Raw genomic sequence first — 20,000 nt, forward strand, 5'->3', positions numbered from 1 at the left:
GCGGGGGCGCTGCGGCATAACAGCGCAACATCCGGGAACCCCGCGCCATCCGTTCTGGAACAAGACCGCGGCGGGTGGCGGGATTTCACCGAAGATTTACCGGTAACCGCGGCGTTTGGGCCCTTATTGTTGTGTTTTTGAGCCTTTCTGTAGCTTTTGGGTTCGTGGGCGGCGCCGTGCGGCGATATTGTGCGTTTGAGTTCGCTGGATCCGAACTTTCCCCCTCCGTCTTTGTCAGTGTTAGTTAGCGTTCAGGGCCGCGTCCCAATAACCGCACTCGTGCTCGGACTAGGACACGCGTGTGCTGCGTTAACCTAAACTTTCGTCTTTCTGCTGTGCGTTCTCGTGTTCTGCCTCGAGTATCTAGAACGCGCGATCTTGCTCCTGTGTTCTGAGCAAACCGCTGGGGAAGCCGGGAACGTTCGTGCGCCCTTCTGCACTAACGAGGAGCTAACGTGTAACGTTACGTTAGAGCGCGAGCTCGTAGGTAGTTGTGTTCTATCTATCTAGAACTCCTAGTTGGTGTGTAGAATGTGTGGTCGCGCCTGTACTCAGCAGAACGCTCAGGAGAAGCGCAGAACGCTAGTGCGTAGGCTGTAGGCGCGCGTGTTCTGTCCATAGCTAGTGCGTAGTGCACAAGTGCGCGAATTGTAACGCGCCCCGTCTTGTATAATGAGCTAAGCTCGTGTTCGGCGCGCGCGTGTCCCAATTCACCGGTCATTAGCGACTTTTTAGTCCAGTTGAAGTTGTTTTGTTTTTACCTGCGGCGCTTTTAACGCTTAAATACCGCCTCACCTGTTTAACTCACCTGGCCTTCAGGCCTTGACCAGCGCTGGCCCCTTGTTTAGCCGCGCTGGCTAATGCTAGCCCAGTGGTTCGAATGGATTTCATGCACAGCTGCTCGAGTTTGTGGAGATGGTTCTGATTAGAACCGTGAGTTCTGGGTAGAACTACTAAATGGCTCTCTGCATGGTGGACTGGTCTAATGATTCTGTGTAGAACCAAAAAGGGTTCTTCTGTTACAAACTCGACATCGTAACAACTTCGAACCTCAGAAAGGTTCCATATAGAACTTACGGTTCTCTGCATGGTGGAGTTGTTCTTCAGATTGATGGGGAATGTGTTGTGTATGGTTCTGTATAGCCCCAAAAAGGTTCTGCTATTGTTGAGATGTCAAGCTTGTTACAGTAGAAGAACCCTCTTTGGTGTTGGATCAGTTTCAGAAAAGGTTCTATATAGAACCTGTACACAACACGCCGTGGGTCTGAGTGTTCGTGGTTCTGTGCAGGACCTTTGCTGAAGAGCCGCTGGCGAGGCGCGGCTGATGACGGACAAACGGGTTTGTTATATTCAATAATCTAAATGTATATTTGTGTTAATTTGTTTGTTTCCCTCCTTTCCGGGGTCCTAGTGAGATTCCCGAGTCCCCGCTGATCGACTGCGATGGCAGACAGTGACGATGAGTACGACCGCCGTCGCAGGGACAAATTTCGCCGAGAAAGGAGCGATTATGACCGGTCCAGAGAGAGGGAGGACCGACGCAGGGACGACTGGAGTGACCGGTGAGCACGAGGGAATCGACACGACTGATTCCGGTGGCCTTGAGCAGCTCCACGTGGGCCGTTTCTCACCATCACTGCTTTATCTCATCAGTCGCTTCTTCAGCGTTTCAGCTGTTCACCAGGAGCCGCGTTACAGAAACATCTTAATCTTAATCTTCACCTCATCGTAAACCCCAGATCAGAAAACAGCGTCACACAAACATCCTGACTAGTCTAAACCTCCTAAATCCTGTCCTGACTTCAGGATGAACCCCAGCAGGGTCCTGACTCCTGTTTAAGGTCCGTTTCTCTGGTTCTGAGGCGGCTGAGTCAGGCAGCGTAGTTCACTACCAGCATAATGAGCTCCATTTATTCCTACTGTAAAACGCGGCTTTCACTGGGAGATGTTTTTCTCTTCTAACTCTGCGTTTTAAACATCTCAGACGCTGCCGACTCGAACTCCACCGCCCCTCTGATCACCTTCTTGAGTTAATGTAGATGATGGAGTATTACAGTGATGGAGGTGAATAATGAGGAGGTGGAGCTGAACGTGCGTCTGTTTATTAGGAGGAGGAGGAGCTAAAGCAGCTAAAGCGTTTGGGAAATGGAGACTGAAACTGGGAGTGGCGACAATCAGATCGGCAGGGGGCCCTGATAGGCGGCAGGGGGCGCTCTCACAGCATTCTCACCATCTTATTATTACATTTTATTTTTAAATTTAATTAGTATTTGATTTTATTTATTTCACCGTGCCGCTTCTCAGTCCGTGAGTTCCTGCGTTACTCGGTTAGATTGTAAATGAGGGTCTCCCTCCATGTATTCCGAGTTTAAATAAAGGTCCGTTGATTGATTTGATTGATTACGCGGCCTTCGTTTGTAATTCTGCTGTTACGTTCTTTTCCGACGTTTCGCCGATGTTCCAGCGTAAAAGCCCTTTGGCGTATTGTGTGCTGTATGAATAAATGCAGGAATAGTGACGTTTTAAGATGTTGGATATTTTTCCGCTTGGTTTTTATTTGTTTCTTGTTTGCGGTCAACTGGCGTCCGTCGGCCAGGGAGTGGGACCGGGGCCGAGAGAGGCGCAGCCGGGGAGAGTACCGGGACTACGAGAGGGGAAGAAGAGAGAGGTTCTCTCCGCCGAGACACGACATGAGCCCCCAGCAGAAGCGCATGAGGAGAGACTGGTATGACTGTGTGCCTGTGTGTCTGTTCAAAGTCTCCTGGTTGTGAGTTTTGTTTGTATACAGCCTTTTATCTGGGCAGGTTACTGAGTACGACGTTCTGCGTATCGGCAGCAGACGGACGCTGAAACGTTTAAGACGGCGTGTGATGCGTCTGTGGAGCTTTAGGGCAGCACAGCGCTGAGATTTACCGGCTTACTGCACTAAAAGATCTCATTTCCTGCCATTTATGCATGTCTACATGTAAATGTGCTTCTCTGTGACGCTGATCCAGGACGATTTCCGCTGTGTAAACACATCGATCATTAGAGACGTACGTTAAATATATCGGCGCATGTGCGTCGAACCACAGCTCCTATATTAGTGCATCATTAGTAATGATTGTAATACTTCACTGCATTTATCTCTGCCACGCCTTTTTACTTAGGCTACCTTCACATGGGATAAACTAGAGCACAACAAGTAATTAATAATAATTCATGTATGATTAATAATATAATGTGTAATTAATTACTGTTATGTTTCAAAATCATGAATTTTGTCCGTAAAAGGAAATCTTAGGAGAAGAGCTCCTTTCTGGATAGTCGGTGCGTCTAATAATTTGGAGTGCATTAAGAAACCTGCTCATCATTCTTACTGTGTCCTGTCCAGGGATGACCACGGCGGCGACCCGTACCACGGTGGTTACGATCTGGGCTACGGAGGTGGAGGTGGACCCAGTTACGCCCCTCCTCAGCCCTGGGGTCACCCGGACATGCACCTGATGCAGCCTCATCACGGCATCCCCATTCAGGCCAGGTGAGGGAACACCGTGAGCCGGTCAGCCGGTTGTTTGTGTCACGCGGCGTCTGACCGTAAGGGTGCCTGCGCGCTGGAGGCCGATGCAGCCCTCCAGTGACCGTTTCAGCTTTGGCAGCATTCCGGCGTGGAGCCACGTCAACCTGTAGAAACGTGCCGGCAGGAGACCGGGGAACGTCCGAGATGGACGGCAGTAGCGCCGCTGCGCTCTTCTGCCGTGTTTGACCTCTTTGCCTTCGTGGCTGTGGTCTGCTTGGCTCTCCGTTTGGCCATCACCAAAATTAATCTTGATGGCCCATATTTTTGTTTCTGGTCCAGACGTTTTTCCTTCCTGCTGGATTTCGAACTGTATAGACTCCGCCCCCCTCCGGCCACGTACGCGCCTTCCAGACGGACAAGATCTGCTTCCGTCTGCGTCTGCCGCTCCGTCTTTCCGTCGTCTAGTGTGTAGGCATCCTAAGTGTTTTCCCACCAGACGTTGCCCTGCAGTACAAAGCCATGACCACTAGGGGTGCTTCATGCACCGAAATTGGGTTCCTTCTCATGAGAAGTCGGAGAGAACATCCGAAAAAAATCCATGCACCTTTTATGTCGAGGGTTCTTTCGTGTGCCGCTTTTCCGGGGGTCAGGAAACTTGAACGTCATGGATTTTGATACGAGGTGTCCTAGAGAGCATGAAGGGTCCGCCTTGATTAGATGTAGAGCTTCGCGCTGCATGTCCTGCTAAACAGGTTGTCCGCGAGTTCATGGCATTTTTCAGAAGTCTGGAAATCTACAGGCTGAGCCAAAAGTCACAGGACACCGTTTGATTTAATGAAGCCTCCACGATGCGGCGCTGAAGGTGGTGTTTTGTTGCGGATTTTCTCGGCGTGCACGGTTTGTTTGAGATGACCCCAGAGATGAAAATAAATAAATAAATAAATAAAGTGAAACTGTGTCCTGAGGCTTTTGACGCGCCCTGTGTAATAAATAACGATGTTTCTCACGGTGGCACGTTGTTCCCCTTTGTGCCGTGTTGCTGCTCCGATTTTAACCCGTCTTGGTTTTTTTCTGCTTTTATTCAGGTTGGGTAACATTCATGACCCGGACCTGGGTCCGCCCCCGCCGGTGATGAAGACCTTTAAAGAGTTCCTGCTCTCCCTGGACGACTCGGTGGACGAGACGGAGTCCGTTAAACGCTACAACGAGTATAAGGTGGAGTTCAGGCGGCAGCAGATGCAGGACTTCTTCCTGGCTCACAAAGACGAAGAGTGGTACGGCAGGAGCTGCCATTTGGCTCCGTTTCCCCTTCTGCACGTAGAGTGACGGTTAGAGCTGTAGGTCGAGGGGGAAAGGTGTAGCACCTGGTCGGGTGTAGCGGGTGGGCTTCATGCAGGGTCGGGGTGTAACGATACACACACATCAAATGTGGTACAGGGCAGTTGCGTCTGGCTGTGATCCGGTTTTTTCGAGTCAGCAGTAGAAGTCCTGAATGCGCCGCCGTTGGCGTTGATCATCAGTGTCGCCCCATCAGGGCAGCTTGCGTGCGCTCCAGGCACACGGCGTTCATACGAAGCTCAGTGGGTGGGTTTTGATATTTTGTACGTGAAAAACGCTGATTTGGCTCTAAAAACTCAACGTGTCCCAGACACGCTCCGTTATAGATATGATCTATGATAAGAATAGCACAAGCCCCGCCCATGCTTACTTTACTCTGATAGGCCACACCCACACGCCTAGTTTTGATTATTGATGATTTCCACCGATGGTCGTACGCGAGAGGGGTGAGACTGCGGGGCGTATCGGAGTGTTTGTGTGTGTGTAGTGAGATCGTTACACCCCTAACGGGGACCTGGGCTAGATAACTGATAGTCTAATGTCAGTAACGAGGCTGTTTGTGTCTGATTAGGACTGGATTTGTTTAGGTGTTTATGGCGTTCGGGAGTTTGTTTTCCAGGCTTTTTGTGCATTTGTGATCAATACTGCCTCTAATTACAGTGAAGGAGGAGTCCAGCGTTTTTCAAACCGGCCTCTATCTGCTGAACGTGTACCATGTAGTCGTTTACCACGGACAACAGCTTTGACAGGATTTCCGCTTCTTTAACGTTCCTGCAGAAATGGTTTTTACAGTAATCCTGCAGAAACTCCTGTAAATTCGGTTTGGTGTGAAACGGTTCAGACGTCTTTACAGTGGTGGTGATGGGAACCAGGCGTCGCCATGACTACAACACAGATATAGACACTTTATTTACCATCCAGAACCACCAGAGAACCTACACGAGTCTTCTGAGCTTATATGGAATGTTGATGATGGAAAACAGTGGAAAATCTGGAATACTGAGTTTTCTTTGGGGACTATTTTGCCGCACAGCGCCCTGCATGTCTCCCTCCACCATGAATGGAGTTGAAGTTCTCTAAACTCTCATAAAACAGCGTCTCAGTCATCAGGCAGTGAATTCAGAACCAGTTCATGTAGGAACTTTCTGTAGGAGCTTTTAGAGGGACGTCTGGTTCCCATCACCACCACTGTGAGGAGCTTTTAGAGGGGGACGTCTGGTTCCCATCACCACCACTGTGAGCGGCTCTGACTCGGTCAGTTTATCTAGAACAGAGCGTTTCACACCAAACCGCTCAGAACCGCTCTGATTACATCTGAACCGGTTAATTATGCGGCGTTTTTGCGAAATCGGTGGATCCCCTGTAAAATCTCGGTTCCCCGTGCTGTGAGAAACGCTGAACTGTTCCGGTCCTGCTGAGTGAATCTGGTCTGCTGGTTTAGTTTCTTGTCTTGTTCCTAACTCTGAACGTTTTCTCCACAGGTTTTTATCTATTTATATTATTTATTTAAAGGTGTCATAATTTTGATTTATTTTATCCTTTCTTTGTCCTGAATTAACAAACCAAATGCTTCTTCCCTCCTTCACGGCAAGGTTTCGGAAGACTCCCGGACCCTCCGCGGGAAGCGCCGGTTAGCTAGTCAGGGCTCGCACTGCGCACAATGCAGGTGCTCTTAGAAACACAGTTGCTAGGGACGCTAGCTAGACAGCGGAAGCGACAGAGACCCGGTCTGAAGATGGTTTTATTTTCTTTAGTGTCTGATGCCGTTTTTCTCCCCTCCTTTTTTTTGTTTTTGGCCCTTTTTTTTCCTTTTTCCGTAAATCGTTTTTGGTTTGAAATGCCGAGCGTGCAGAAATGCTGTGTAAGCCGAGGAGACCTCTGTCTGTATGTGTGGTAATACTGGGAGTACTGCAGGTAAATTTAGTGCACTCAATGAGAAAATGTGTGTTTTAGCTGCTCAGATCTCATGTCTTGATGTTCTTCTGTGTTCCTCCCTCTTTTTGTGGTGATTTTGGTGGTTAGGGAAGGCTCAGCCTCAAAGACAGTCCTAAAATAAGACGGGACAGTAAAACAGTGAGGGGAAGTCTTCAGATCGCCCTCTGCTGGTTGCATTCAAAATGCAGCTTCACGATTGCGAGTTGGACGATCTAACATGGCGCGTCGCTCGGTTATCCGGTCATAGGCCAGCTCATCCTGCGTTTCCTGTGTATATACACCGGTCAGGCTTAACGTTCTGACCACCTCCTCGTTTCTACGCTCACTGTCCACTTTATCAGCTCCACTGACCGTCTAGCTGCACTCTGTAGTTCTACAGTTACAGACTGTAGTCCATCTGTTTCTCTGATACTCTGTTACCCTGTTCTTCAGTGCTCAGGACCCCCATGGACCCTCACAGAGCAGGTACTGTTTGGGTGGTGGGTCATTCTCAGCACTGCAGTAACGCTGACGAGGTGGTGGTGTGTTAGTGTGTGTTGTGCTGGTCTGAGTGGATCAGACACAGCAGTGCTGCTGGAGTTTTTAAACACCTCAGTGTCGCTGCTGGACTGAGAATCGTCCACCAACCAAAAATATCCAGCCAGCAGCGTCCTGTGGGCGGCGTCCTGTGGGCGGCGTCCTGTGGGCGGCGTCCTGTGGGCGGCGTCCTGTGGGCGGCGTCCTGTGGGCGGCGTCCTGTGACCACTGATGAAGGACTAGAGGATGACCAACACAAACTGTGCAGCAGCAGATGAGCTGTCGTGTCTGACTTTACATCTACAAGGTGGACCGACAAGGTAGGAGTGTCTAATAGAGTGGACAGTGAGTGGACACAGTGTTTAAAACCTCCAGCAGTGCTGCTGTGTCTGATCCACTCGCACCAGCACAACACTGCTGGTGAAGAGAAGGAATTTCCCATAATAAGCCACAGAATAGGTTTTCTTCAGCATCTAAAGTGGTTTCATTGGAGGAGTTGATGACGTCACTGTCTGGCCTCAGCAGTGCTGGAACACCTCCCTACTAGAAGGAGAAAATAAATGACTCCCCTTCACGTTCAGAAGCTGCTTGCGCTGCTTAGTCACAGGTCTTTAGTAAACGGACGTCTTGCCTCCCTGATTAACGACCAGTGTTCGCACGTTAAGTTTATCTGGAATCGATCCGATCGAGATTGTGAGAACACTTTTGTGACCGTACAAAATTCCCAGCTTTAACTGACCACATGTCAAAGATGTCTTTCGCTGAAATGGCTAGAGTGAACCAGCAGATGGCGCAGTTCTGCACTTTCCCTCCCCATCACACACCCGTCCTTCACCTGTGAACCTCTATCAGTAGTGTGTAGGGCAGGTGTGTGATTCCGGAGTTTTATTAGCAGGGCTTTTATTCCAGGCTTAGGTCATCCCAATAATCAGCACTGAATAATAAGCCAGACAGAGTTTAGTGTTGGTCAGTTTGGTGTGGAAGAGAAACTCTAAATAAGTCCTAACATCACTTTTTATTGCCCCACCCTGTTTTCTCTCTTTTGGCGCTCTCTCTCTCTCTCTCTCTCTCTGTCTCTCTCTCTCTCTGTCTCTCTCTGTCTCTCTCTCTCTGTCTCTCTCTCTCTCTCTCTCTCTCTCTCTCTCTCTCTCTCTCTCTCTCTCTCTCTCTCTCTCTCTCTCTCTCTGTCTCTCTCTCTCTCTCTCTCTCTCTCTCTGTCTCTCTCTCTCTGTCTCTCTCTCTCTGTCTCTCTCTCTCTCTCTCTCTCTGTCTCTCTCTCTCTCTCTGTCTCTCTGTCTCTGTCTGTCTGTCTCTCTCTCTGTCTCTCTCTAGGTTCCGCTCTAAGTACCACCCTGATGAAGCGGGTAAGCGTAAGGCCGAGGCCCACGCTGCTCTGCAGAACCGGCTGAACGTCTTCATGTATCAGATGGAGAACGGCTGGTTTGACGGCATTTCCATGGATATCGATCGCGCACCTCAGATCCTGAAGATCCTGGATGCAGGTGAGCGAGTGAAGACATTCATACAGAGTCTGAAACATCAACAGTTAAGACCTGCAGATTATAGATGTGAAAGACTGAGTGAAGTTGTTTATTTTCCAATACAGCGGTCGCCTCTGGTGCTGCAGGGCTGGTGGACTTAGTGGCCAGAAATCAGATAAAAGCCCAATCCCGTTTTTCACCCCTACCCCTTGTTTTCGAGCGTCACCCTAACCCCCTGAAGCCGAGCTACAGGGCAGTGGTTGAGATCTTCCTCTGAAATGAGCCCCTCTAATAAAAGAGCATCACTTCATTAACAGCTACTAGCGCCGCTCTGTAGGCGACCCTGCCCGTCTGCAGGGACAGCAGAGGAGGGGAAAGTTCAGCTCCTCACTGCTGGGCTTTAGTTACATTTAGGGATCATACGCCTTCAAAGAGGGGGGCAGTTAATTATTACCACCCCCCCCTAATTCTTCAGTGATATGAAGCTGAAGTCAGAGATTCTCCAGATTCTCGTTCAGATTTTCCCGTTCCACCTTAAATGGAGCAGCAGGTACATTCTGGCGCTTCTGGTGTCAGGACTGCTGGACTGTTTAAGGTGGACCGGGAGAAAATGATCATGTTTGTGGGTTTCTCTGGTCGCTTGTGCAGCAGTCTTGTCTTTTTATTTATTTAATTTTCATCATAACACAATTTAGTTGGCTGCCCACTGAGACGTCAACAAACTACTAGTGTTTTTATGCTTGTTATGAAGAACAAGGTCATGCAGTCCGAACGCTTCACCCTACGCCTCTGTCTCAAGAATCGGAACGCCCCAGCCGTAGAACCGAGGGACGGGGCTAAGTGGTGGGGCGAGGGGTGAAATGGCATTGGTCCCTTTTCACCTCCCTCACGGCTGCCGCCTAAACCCGGGCTCATCTGTAGGTTCTGTGAGTAACGCTTGTCCAGCGTTGGTGAAGGAGACGCGGCGTGCAGTGAGGAGGCGAGGCGAGGCGCGTTTCTCGCTCCGGCAGCGGCGGCTGTGAAACCTGCATGTTGGGTTTAAGATTTAAAAGTGTGGAAAATGAGAGTAGCGCAGTTTGAGCGGTGGAGAATCAGAGAAGATGTAAAACATCGATCTGCTGAAATGTTTCCGTTCTGCAGCGGTGATAAAGATGGAGGGAGGGACTGAGAATGACTTGCGGATTCTGGAGCAGCCGGCGGAGGAAGAGGAGGAGAAAGAGAGACTGTCCTCCAGCGGGACGACGTCCGAGCCCGCGAAACGAGACGAGAACAGACCCGACGAGGGAGACCGCAAGCCGTCTGCTGAGAAGGACGAGAAGGAGGTGAGTGTTGGGGTGGAGGCATCTCTCCTTTCTTCTTTTCCTTTCTCCTTTCTTTTTCTCCTCCTCCTCCTTCTTTCTTCCCCTCAATTATTCTTCTTTCTCCTTCTTCCTCTTCCTCCTCCTTCCTGATTTATTTATTGATGAACTGTGTGCATGCAAGGATCCAGTCTTTGTGTATGTGCAGGGTGAGGGTGCAGGAGGTGGAGAAAAGGTGGAAGGTGAAGGAGGAGCAGCAGCACCAGCACCGGCAGAAACAGAAGGAGGAGATAATAATAATAAAGAGGAGGACAAACCTGAAAAGGAGCCGCCAGCTGAGGAGCCGCCGGAGCCGAAGAAGGTGTGTAATTTAAAACCCTGCGGTGAATCCGAACGACGCTTATGTGGCGGTGATTAATAAACGGTGATTAATAAACGGTGATTAATAAACATTATTAATGATAACGAGCATTTTTTCCTTTTTCATGTTTTTTTTTTCTCGTTCTGTTTTTTTTCCTTACGAACTTTCGCTCTTTTGACTTTACTCTTGTTTATTTGTTTATTCTTTTTCTTTCATTCCACCCCCCCTCTCTTTTCTCTCGCTTGCTATTTTGCTCTCCTTTCTTTCTCCCCCCCTCATTTTTTCTCTGTTTCCCTTTCTCTATTTACACACCATTCTTTTCCTCTTTCTCTCATTCTGTCTGTTTTTCTTTTCCGGTTTACGCTCTCTTTCTTTCTTTTGCACGGCTTTTTGATCTTTTTCTTTTTCTCTGTCTACTTATTGTTTCTGTCCTGTCTCTGTGTAGCTGAGTAAGAAGAGGAAGAGGAAGCACAGTGGGGACAGCGAGGATGAGGCAAGCGCATCGGAGAGCGAGTCGGACTCTGAGTCGGACTCCAACTCCCACACCTCAGAGAAACCTGCCGAGCGAGAGAAGGAGGGAGAGCAGGAAGAGGGCGAGGAGAAGGAGGAAGATGAGGATGGAGAAGGTCAGAGAGGGGTTATTTATGGCCGGGAATTCCATTCCGGACAGATTTAAAATGCATCCGTTATAAAAACAGAAAGAGGAGCCCAGAACACGGAAAGATCCCACAGTTACCGCTTCAGAACCTGCTGCTCTCTCGGGCCCATGTTTACAGAATAACCTGCCCAGGTGACTCGTTTGGAGTTCATGGAGGTTGTGAGGTCACAGTTATGAGCAGGTGTACCCCTGGCTGCCTGTCCTGTAGAGCCAAATGTCCAGTATCAGCTTCATCGCTCCCCCCCCCCCCCCCCCACTGTTATTTCTTCTTTTCTTTCTTCCTTTAGCTTTAGACCTCTAGGGGAGTTCACGGTCTCCTGTTTGTGCTGTTTGTAGGTGAGGTGAAGGAGCGACAGGAGGACAAAGAAAGAGACCAGGAAAAGGAGGAGAAGAAAGCGAAGGATGATCAGTCTCCCAGACCCCGCCCCCTCCACAAGACCAGCTCCCTGTTCATGAGGAGCATCGCTCCGACTATCTCTAAAGCTGAGATCGTTGCTGTGAGTAAACGGACGCAGTACAGTCTGTGCAGCTTGGGTCGTACTTAGAACTGTATTAGAACAGTGATGCACTCGTTCTCGGCGCCGGTCACCAAAACGGGCAGAGTCTTTTCCCCTGTACACAGAAATGTTCGGTATTTAGTCCTGGGTAATTAAGGTTTTAGATAATTTCAGTCCTCGCCCCTACCGTTCACGTCTAGTCGTGGGTGTCGAGGCAGAGGGGGGGAGGGCGTGGGGGGGGGGGGGGGGGGGGGGGTGTGGGGCGTCTCGACTGTTGTCGAGGTAGAGGGGGCTACGTGACCCTCCGAACACAGGCTTATGAGAGGGACACTCCAAAGTTTGCTGAACTTTTTTTTCTATCTATCTCTATCTATCTATCTATCTATCTAAGGGGAAAGATGACTCAACAAACGAGTGACGATACACGGGCCGGTTTGTTTGTATATGAAAGACGGGGAGCACTGACCGCGCACAGTATTTAGTTATTTTCTTCAGTTTTTTTGTTTTGCTTTTTAAATTTCACCAATCAGAGAATCCATGACCCACAGAGAGCACCAGGAACAGCTTCAGCTCTTCACGCAGGAGCTCAGACTTTGAGTACGTCCACATGTAGCCGAGATGTTTTAGCTGTTTAGACTCTCATCCTTTTGGCTTTGGTGAGAAGGTTTTGTTTGCTGGGACACAGTTGCTCAGTCTGGCTTGTTGCCATGCTTTCAGCAGAGATGGCCGTGACGTGTGTGTGTGTGTGTGTGGCAAAAGTATGAATGTCCAATGCTGGCTGAACAGTTTTTGATCTGTAAGACCGTCCAGACCAGTGGCGCCCGGTGTGTAGAGGCCTTGACCGCGCTGTAATCTACGCTTTGCTTCCTCATCAGCTCTGTCGCCGTTATCCTGGATTCATGCGGGTGTGTTTGTCCGACCCACAGCCAGAGCGGAGGTGAAATATATTCGCACTCAGTTTCGTTCATTTATTAATATTATAACTTTCTCAGTCACTTGTTGATGCAGTTGCTTGTTTATCGCAGTCGTTTTAAATATATTGTTTTTTTTGTTTTTTTTTTCTGTCTCCAGGTTTTTCAGGCGCTGCTGGGTGACGTTTGACCGGGCAGTCAACATTAAAGAGATCTGCTGGAACTTGCAGAACATCAGAGTGAGTTCTAGAAGCTTCTTCATAGAACAGTGTTCTAGCATTCGGATGTCACTCTAGACACTGATTTGATTGATGAGGTTCATAGATATTGGAAAACATCCATCAAAGCTTGATTCTGTTGAAGTTGGCTCCTCAATACTGCCTGTTTTCTCGAGCAGCACAGAGATCCTCACACTAGTGACGTGTTAGTAACACTAGTGAAAACGTCTAATTTAATCCTTTTACCACATTAAATAAAGTGTAACCCTGTCCTGTGTAGCTCCGGGACTGTGAGCTGGCTCCGGGAGTGAACCGGGATTTGGCCCGCCGCGTTCGCAACATTAACGGAATCACGCAGCACAAGCAGATTCTACGGAACGACATCAAACTGGCCGCCAAACTGATCCACTCCCTGGACGAGCGAGAGAGTCTGTGGAGCCCCCAGCCGAGCGAGGAGACCCAGCCTGTAGAGGTACGAGGTGGAGAGTATGAGAACCTGCGCGCTCGTCATTTACGGGTGTAGTAATGCAGCGTGTTGTGATTGTGGCTGGTGTGTTACTTTGGGTCTCTCTCTGTCTGTCTGTCTGTCTGTCTGTCTCTCTCTCTCGCTCTCGCTCTCTCTCTCTGTCTCTCTCTCTCTGTCTCTGGCTCTCTCTCTCTGGCTCTCTCTCTCTGTCTCTGGCTCTCTGTCTCTGGCTCTGGCTCTCTCTCTCTCTGTCTCTCTCTCTCTGGCTCTCTCTCTCTGTCTCTCTCTCTCTGTCTCTCTCTCTCTCTGTCTCTCTCTGTCTGTCTGTCTGTCTGTCTGTCTCTCTCTCTCGCTCTCGCTCTCGCTCTCGCTCTCTCTCGCTCTCGCTCTGCAAAATAGTGAAGCACATTAGCTCATATAAAAAATAATCAGTCCCATTATGAGTTATTTGTACTCGTTTTATGGGGGTTTCATTTTAAGAACGCTTGTAATCGGCTTCTCGTGCATCGTTAAAGGGCCCGTATTTTACATTGTGTTTTATTGATGGTTATATTTCTAATATTTTAATTTTTGTCTACCAGAGCCAGTTATAGTCCTTTATCTTGAGCCTCCCGTTACCCCGTAGAGTTAAACGGGCTGGTTTTGTTACTGAGCCTTTTATGAATGTTCTCGTATGTAGCTTTCAATCAGCTTTGCTCTGATTGGCCGTGGTGAGTTTAAAATGGGCTATTTTGGCAGCTTAGTTTCCGTGTGTGGACTGTATGGGGACTGTGGAGTCAGCGGAACGTCTGGAAAACGTTCAAACACAACCAAAACTCTTTTTGATGTCAAAGTGCAGAAATGAATTTGAGTTTTGTGCTTGTGTTCAGCTCCCAGCTCAGAACCCTATTCTGAAGAACATCACCGATTACCTCATTGAGGAAGTGAGCGCAGAAGAGGAGGAGCTTCTTGGTAGCGCGGGTGGAGCCGACGCTGAGGAAGGGGCCAAAGAGGGAAACCCTACTGAGATCACAGTGGAGAGGGATGACAAACTGGTCAAAGTAAGACCTGCACTGTGTTAGAAGTGACCCCCCCCCCCCCCCCCCCCCCCCCCCTTTGCGTAACAGCAGTGATTCCTAATCCTTCCTTGTATTATAGGGAACAGAAACGTCCCCCTTAATCACTGTTCCTTATATTGAGCCATCATACAGAACAGCATTATAGGGAACCGAAAGTCTAATCACGGTTCTCCTACATTGGAGCACTATATAGAATCCTAACCACTGTTCTATGCAGTTGTATGGTATATAAGACACTATTATAAGGAACAGCAATGTCCCTGCAATTACTGTTCCCTACACTGTTACTCTATTGGGAACATGAATTTCCCCTTAATCACTGTTGCCTGCATTGAAACCTATATAGAACACTAATGTAGGGAACAGAGATGTTGATCACTATTCCCTGCGCTTCCGTATTGGAGCGCTGTGTAGATTGTACTTATTGGGAACAGGAATTATGATTATAGTGAATGATATAGTTTTGGTCGCCACCCAAAGCCGTGCACTATGTAGTGAACTGGGCACGGTTTGAGACGCATCCCAAAGAGTTCACGCCATTAAACGGTGTTTCGTATATCAATATCAATAAATTAGAGACCCTCACTTACTAAAAGGAAAGTTTGGCAGATCAAAGTACAAATGCGTTTGTTTTTGTTTGTGGCTTTCTGGTGTGATTTTGATGTTTTTGTGATGTATTTATGTTCACGCTCTGCAGGTGTTGGATCGGCTGCTGTTCTACCTGCGTATCGTGCACTCCATCGACTACTACAACACCTGCGAGTACCCGAGCGAAGACGAGATGCCAAACCGCTGCGGGATCATCCACGTCCGCGGGCCGATCCCGCCGAACCGGATCACGCACCGAGAGGGTATGGCGTCGTCTGCCGCGCGCTCCCAGCACGACTGCTGTAATGATCTCGCGTCATGTGGGCTTATAGTGTGGCACCGGGCATCAAATGTTCGTTTATAAAACTCTTTATCCTGTATGACCGCTGCAGACCGTCCAGGATCTCCACCTTTGTGTCCGCTGAGATTTCATGTGGTTTTTCTAACGAGGAGTAGCAAGAAATGACGGGAGAAACGGCGCATGACGCTTCAGTATTGCTGGTGACTTCAGTCAGCGCCGAGTCGGGTTTATACCGGCCAATGCGTCCGCTTTAGTTGGTTGAAGGTCCGAGTAGCCGGCCGACACATACAGTGTACTGAGCTTCGCCAGAGCAGCCGACCCGACCCGAGAAGAGTCTGAAATCCAGAACCGATTGACGGGTTCGTTTACGTTCAAACCCCTCGGTTCTGCGCCGTGTGCAGTGGACCTGTACTGTCGGGATTAAACGGGCCTGTTTTTGTGTGTAGCTGCTGAATTGGGAAAATATTTGAGTTTATTTTTCTGACCATAATTAATTGGGGCTGGATTTATAGATTGTGGTCTGGGCAGAGAATATTGTGCTTTTGAAGCTTCGATCACGTTCACGTACTTCACTTTTCCCCTAGTGTGACGGCCCTTTGAAATGTTTTGAACTAAAGTTGTTATCTTAGGGTTCCTGCAGATCCTTAAAGATCTGACCTGCCTGTAGGTCATCGGAAAGAATCCTATTAAAAATTCTGAGAAGTCTCTCAGGGTGGGCGATATGGTAAAAATATCATGATACTATACTTACGATAAACAGTATGCAGTATTTATTATTTACAATATTTCTTTATTTGATTCGTTTAATAGTTTCACAAACTGCACTGCACTGAATCCAGTTCTGCTCATTTTGTAATGAAATGTTTCATCACTGTCCTTTAAATACTGCCGATATTCACAATATGCCCTGAAAAGCCTTTATCATAACAAAATATCGTCATATTGACCAGCCCTGCTTCCAACTAAAGAAACAACCAGATGATTTGTGGTCCTGTGGTCTGAAACTGCCCCCCGTCTGAGGTATTTGAGGTTTACTGCCTTGTGTAGTGGATATTCTTTAGCTGAGCTTCTGAAAAGGCAGTAAAAAGCCCTGCGTTAGACTCAGCCGTGCAGTGACCCTGTAGTGACCTGCCGTTTTGCTGTTGCTCAGTGGCCGACTGGGAGAAGACATTTGAGGAGAAGCTGGTTCCCCTGTTCAGCGTGAAGGAGTCTCTGTCGGAGGAGGAGGCGTTGAAGATGGGCAGGAAGGATCCGGAGCAGGAGGTGGAGAAGTTTGTGTCTGCGAACACGCAGGAGCTGGGAAAAGACAAGTGGCTGTGTCCACTCAGCGGGAAGAAGTTTAAGGTAGGTCCGTCTGAAGAAGCTTCAAAGACCGAAGTATGACCACTGACCGTGGCCGAGTCTCAAATGGCTCCCTACTGCTTACGAAGTGAACTGCGCAGGTCCAGCTTTGGCTTATACAGTGTTTTAGATGTTCATCATGCAGATGGAATGGCTTTCGTAGAGCACCGGTTAGGCCTAAAGGCAACGGATTGGACTGCGTAGGGAGTAGGTCCCTCAACAACGGTCAGAAGGGGTCGGCACCCACGTTTCTGGGTTTGAGATGCTTTATGACAGTGTGGTCAAGACTGAGATGTTTATATGGTCACTCTGCTCAGCGATGTGATGGAAAATCTCAGTTTACATTCACACTACAAACAATCCGATCCAAAATTATGAGCATGCAAAGAGAACGGCTTAGTGTAGACGTTACCGTGACCATGTCTGGACCAAGGGCTGTCCCCTTCAGCCCCAGGCCTCCAACATGACATTAAATAGTCTCTCAGTACTGGCTCTTAGATTTAAGGCTGTATCTATTCAAAATTTCCCGTCAGAAACGAGCCCTGCATGAGTGCAGTCATCCTGAGTTACCGGAGTTTTCAGCTGGCACATGTGGGATTAAAACGACGTCAGACTCAGGAAAACGTCCTTCACACGTCCTTATTAAAGAAGGCCGAGAGGAAGACGTCGTGCTCTGAGACGCATAAGCTGGACGTCCGTCCCACCGCCGTCTTTTAAAGATCAGAGCATGAACTTCGTCTCCTCTGCAGACCAGTTTCTGCTCCGCCGTGTTGAACGGGATAAACTCTCACTGTGACGCGACGCACATGCAGAACAGACTGAAACTTTCCGATAGGGAATGTAATCGGATACAGGAGTTTACACGGATATTATTCTTCTATTTAATGGATTATTTACAGGATTACCCACCTCGATCAATCGGATAGATACTGTATTCCAAATGGCCTCAGTTGGACTAATGAAGCTGTGTAATGGGATGTTCTGATGGAGCTATTAGTCGGATCATTAACAGGTTATTAGGCTGCATGTAAACAAAAAAATGTCACGACGCGTCAAAAGCTGAGCTTCATCTTTTGATCATTCAGATGTTTTCATTTCACGACTTTGTCCTCTTTCTGTACGAGTCTTTGATGTTATGTCACCGTGTTTTGCCTCCTCAGGGTCCAGAGTTTGTGAGGAAGCACATTCTGAACAAGCATGGAGAGAAGATCGAGGAGGTGAAGAAGGAAGTGGAGTTCTTCAATAATTTCCTGATGGATGCTAAAAGACCCTCCCTCCCCGAGATGAAGCCGCCGCCCCCACCAGGCCCCGGACAAGGTGAAAAAGCTTTAAATGGGACTTAAAATTAGCTGTAGGACTGATTTAGAGCTGTGAAACTCTCAGCATGACGGACCGACGATCCGATTGGAATTCAGTTTGAATATTAAAGATCCAGGCTACTTGGATGGAGAGCTGGAGGGACTCAATACACTTGCATATACAATAAAATGTCTACATTGAGGGAGTGGATTATTATTATTATTATTATTATTATTATTATTATTATTATTATTATTATTATTATTATTATTATTATTAATGTTCCAAAGTCACTGCAGCTGAATCCCTTCGTTACGAGACGTGTGGAATGTTAGTCTGGTGAATACTTAATTTCTCCGTTTGCTTCCCTCTCTATGTAGGACTACTGTCTCCTGGTGGTCCCCCGTTCCCCCCTCAGGGTCCTCAGGGTCTGCTGGGCTTTGGTCAGCCCAGACCGCCCCTTTTGGGTTATGGAGGCAAGTCTTTATTGAACTGAATGAGTGTGACTCATTTTTATCTATAGCTTTAGGGCTGGGATGAAGATCTGATCATGTGTCAGAAACCTGGATGTTCCTTCAGGGAGCTGTTCTGATTCTCTCCGTCCCATTTCCAGGTGGTCCTCCTTATCCTCCTAACCAGTATGGAGGGGGCAGAGGCAACTATGACAACTTCCGTGGACAAGGGGGCTACCCTGGAAAACCCAGAAACAACCGGTAATGCTTCTTAAGGGTCGAGCTGTCTGGGTACGATACCGAAACACGGAGCATTGGCCAGGATTTTTATTTAGAAAGTGATAAACTTTTGGCTAAATGTGGTGCATCTTCTGCTGAATGTGACACGATACTGATGAGCTGCACTGTCTGTTTAATCTCTTAATATTATTATTATTATTATTATTATTATTATTATTATTATTATTATTACCTTAGCATGGCTAAAAACATACAAGGCCTTTGCTTTTTCTCAGAGCTGTGAGTTTAACTCATTATAACTTTCTTTCAGGATGATACGTGGGGACCCTCGCAACATCATCGAGTACCGGGATCTAGACGCCCCCGACGACGTGGATTTCTTTTAGAACGTCCCTTTTACCGTCTCCTTTTATTGCCTCGCTCTCATTTTAACCCTAATTTTCTTTTTCTTTAATGATTCATTCCCAGATTTTGTTTGTCTAAACATTCTCGCCCCCCCGGCCCCCCTGCTGCCCCCCGCTGCCCCCCGCTGTTCATCTGGGTCGTTTGTCGTGAGCCGAGCAGCTCTGTTTTTTTACGTTTCCCCCCGGAGGAGCAGTTCACAGTATTACAGAGCAGAACTTTACCTTTAGCTCTTTTGTTCTCCAATAAACCGTGATGTCAACACCTCGGCTCAGCCTGGCTGTCTTCTCTGTTTCTGAGCATCTGCTTTTACTCGCGTATCTCAGTCAGTGATGGTGTTTAACCCTTTCCTGCCCTCAGAGGCACCCGGTACGAATCGCTCAGTACCTGCTGTCCAGTAAATACTTCCTTAAGCTGCTTGTTCATCAAGCCCCGTATGTCCTGACTGAAAAGCCGCACTGGGTCCGTTTAACAGTGTAAATATTGATATTTCTGGTTCGGGGAATGAAAGAGGGGAAGCTGTTAGTGTAGAAATGCTGACTAAACGATCTCGGTTCCTTATTTCTATGCAGACGGATTTTCAGTTATGAAATATGTGTAGATGGTCGTTCTGCAGAAAAGGTTCAAAGTGCTGTGCTTCCCTAATAAACCCTTAAAATTAGGAGTAGGAAAACTTAACACACGAATGAACCAGTTTTAAATAAATTCGTATGAAATTAAGTTTATATGCAGTTCTGTGTGTGTGTGTGTGTGTGTGTGTGTGTGTGCGCGCGCGCCTGTTTTACATCAAATTTTAGTAAAATGACGCAGTAAATTCCGTTCCAGACGCTGGGCGTGGATGATTCAGGTGATTAAACGCCTTCAGCCGTTTCCCTGAATGGACTTTATTCTGAGCCTGAAACCGTTTATTTACTTGTACTTTGACCTTTTTGATGAAGTGTTAAAGCTTCGCCTTCAGAAAGTGATTTTTCTCACCTCAGGCTGTCGAATCAGAGACTAAATGAGCCGTTTTTGACTGAAACGTACAGCATGTTTTACACCCGATGCCAGTTTTTAGGGATGTGTATAAATGGCATTTACAGGCCTGTGTAGATGAAATGCCTTGTTTTCTAGCAAGAAATGGATATTTGGATATAATGGA

The 20,000-nt window shown here is 48.0% G+C and overlaps 1 protein-coding gene across 3 annotated transcripts in view; it reads left to right on the forward strand.

Moving 5' to 3' along the window:
• The window catches only part of srrt (serrate RNA effector molecule homolog (Arabidopsis)), a 19,140-nt gene extending 12 nt beyond the window's left edge, over window positions 1–19,128 (forward strand). The window contains exons 1-20 of one of the 3 annotated variants that reach the window (XM_037533489.1): window positions 1–102; window positions 1,412–1,562; window positions 2,582–2,725; window positions 3,374–3,520; window positions 4,585–4,773; window positions 8,621–8,790; window positions 9,910–10,091; window positions 10,276–10,428; window positions 10,874–11,054; window positions 11,423–11,583; window positions 12,459–12,520; window positions 12,655–12,733; window positions 12,993–13,184; window positions 14,048–14,218; window positions 14,934–15,087; window positions 16,276–16,469; window positions 17,627–17,783; window positions 18,146–18,241; window positions 18,379–18,478; window positions 18,768–19,128. The exon at window positions 1–102 is cut by the window's left edge and continues 12 nt beyond it. In XM_037533489.1, coding sequence (XP_037389386.1) covers window positions 1,444–1,562; window positions 2,582–2,725; window positions 3,374–3,520; window positions 4,585–4,773; window positions 8,621–8,790; window positions 9,910–10,091; window positions 10,276–10,428; window positions 10,874–11,054; window positions 11,423–11,583; window positions 12,459–12,520; window positions 12,655–12,733; window positions 12,993–13,184; window positions 14,048–14,218; window positions 14,934–15,087; window positions 16,276–16,469; window positions 17,627–17,783; window positions 18,146–18,241; window positions 18,379–18,478; window positions 18,768–18,843 — 2,727 coding nt within the window. In that variant the 5' untranslated portion in view covers window positions 1–102; window positions 1,412–1,443 and the 3' untranslated portion in view covers window positions 18,844–19,128. Of the gene's footprint in view, window positions 103–649; window positions 934–1,411; window positions 1,563–2,581; window positions 2,726–3,373; window positions 3,521–4,584; window positions 4,774–8,620; window positions 8,791–9,909; window positions 10,092–10,275; window positions 10,429–10,873; window positions 11,055–11,422; window positions 11,584–12,458; window positions 12,521–12,654; window positions 12,734–12,992; window positions 13,185–14,047; window positions 14,219–14,933; window positions 15,088–16,275; window positions 16,470–17,626; window positions 17,784–18,145; window positions 18,242–18,378; window positions 18,479–18,767 lie in introns of those variants that run through there. The other 2 variants (XM_037533491.1, XM_037533490.1) reach the window with 2 other exon arrangements.
• Window positions 19,129–20,000: the final 872 nt, after the last annotated feature.

Source organism: Pygocentrus nattereri, chromosome 23 (assembly GCF_015220715.1).
Source record: "Pygocentrus nattereri isolate fPygNat1 chromosome 23, fPygNat1.pri, whole genome shotgun sequence".
Taxonomy (NCBI): domain Eukaryota; kingdom Metazoa; phylum Chordata; class Actinopteri; order Characiformes; family Serrasalmidae; genus Pygocentrus; species Pygocentrus nattereri.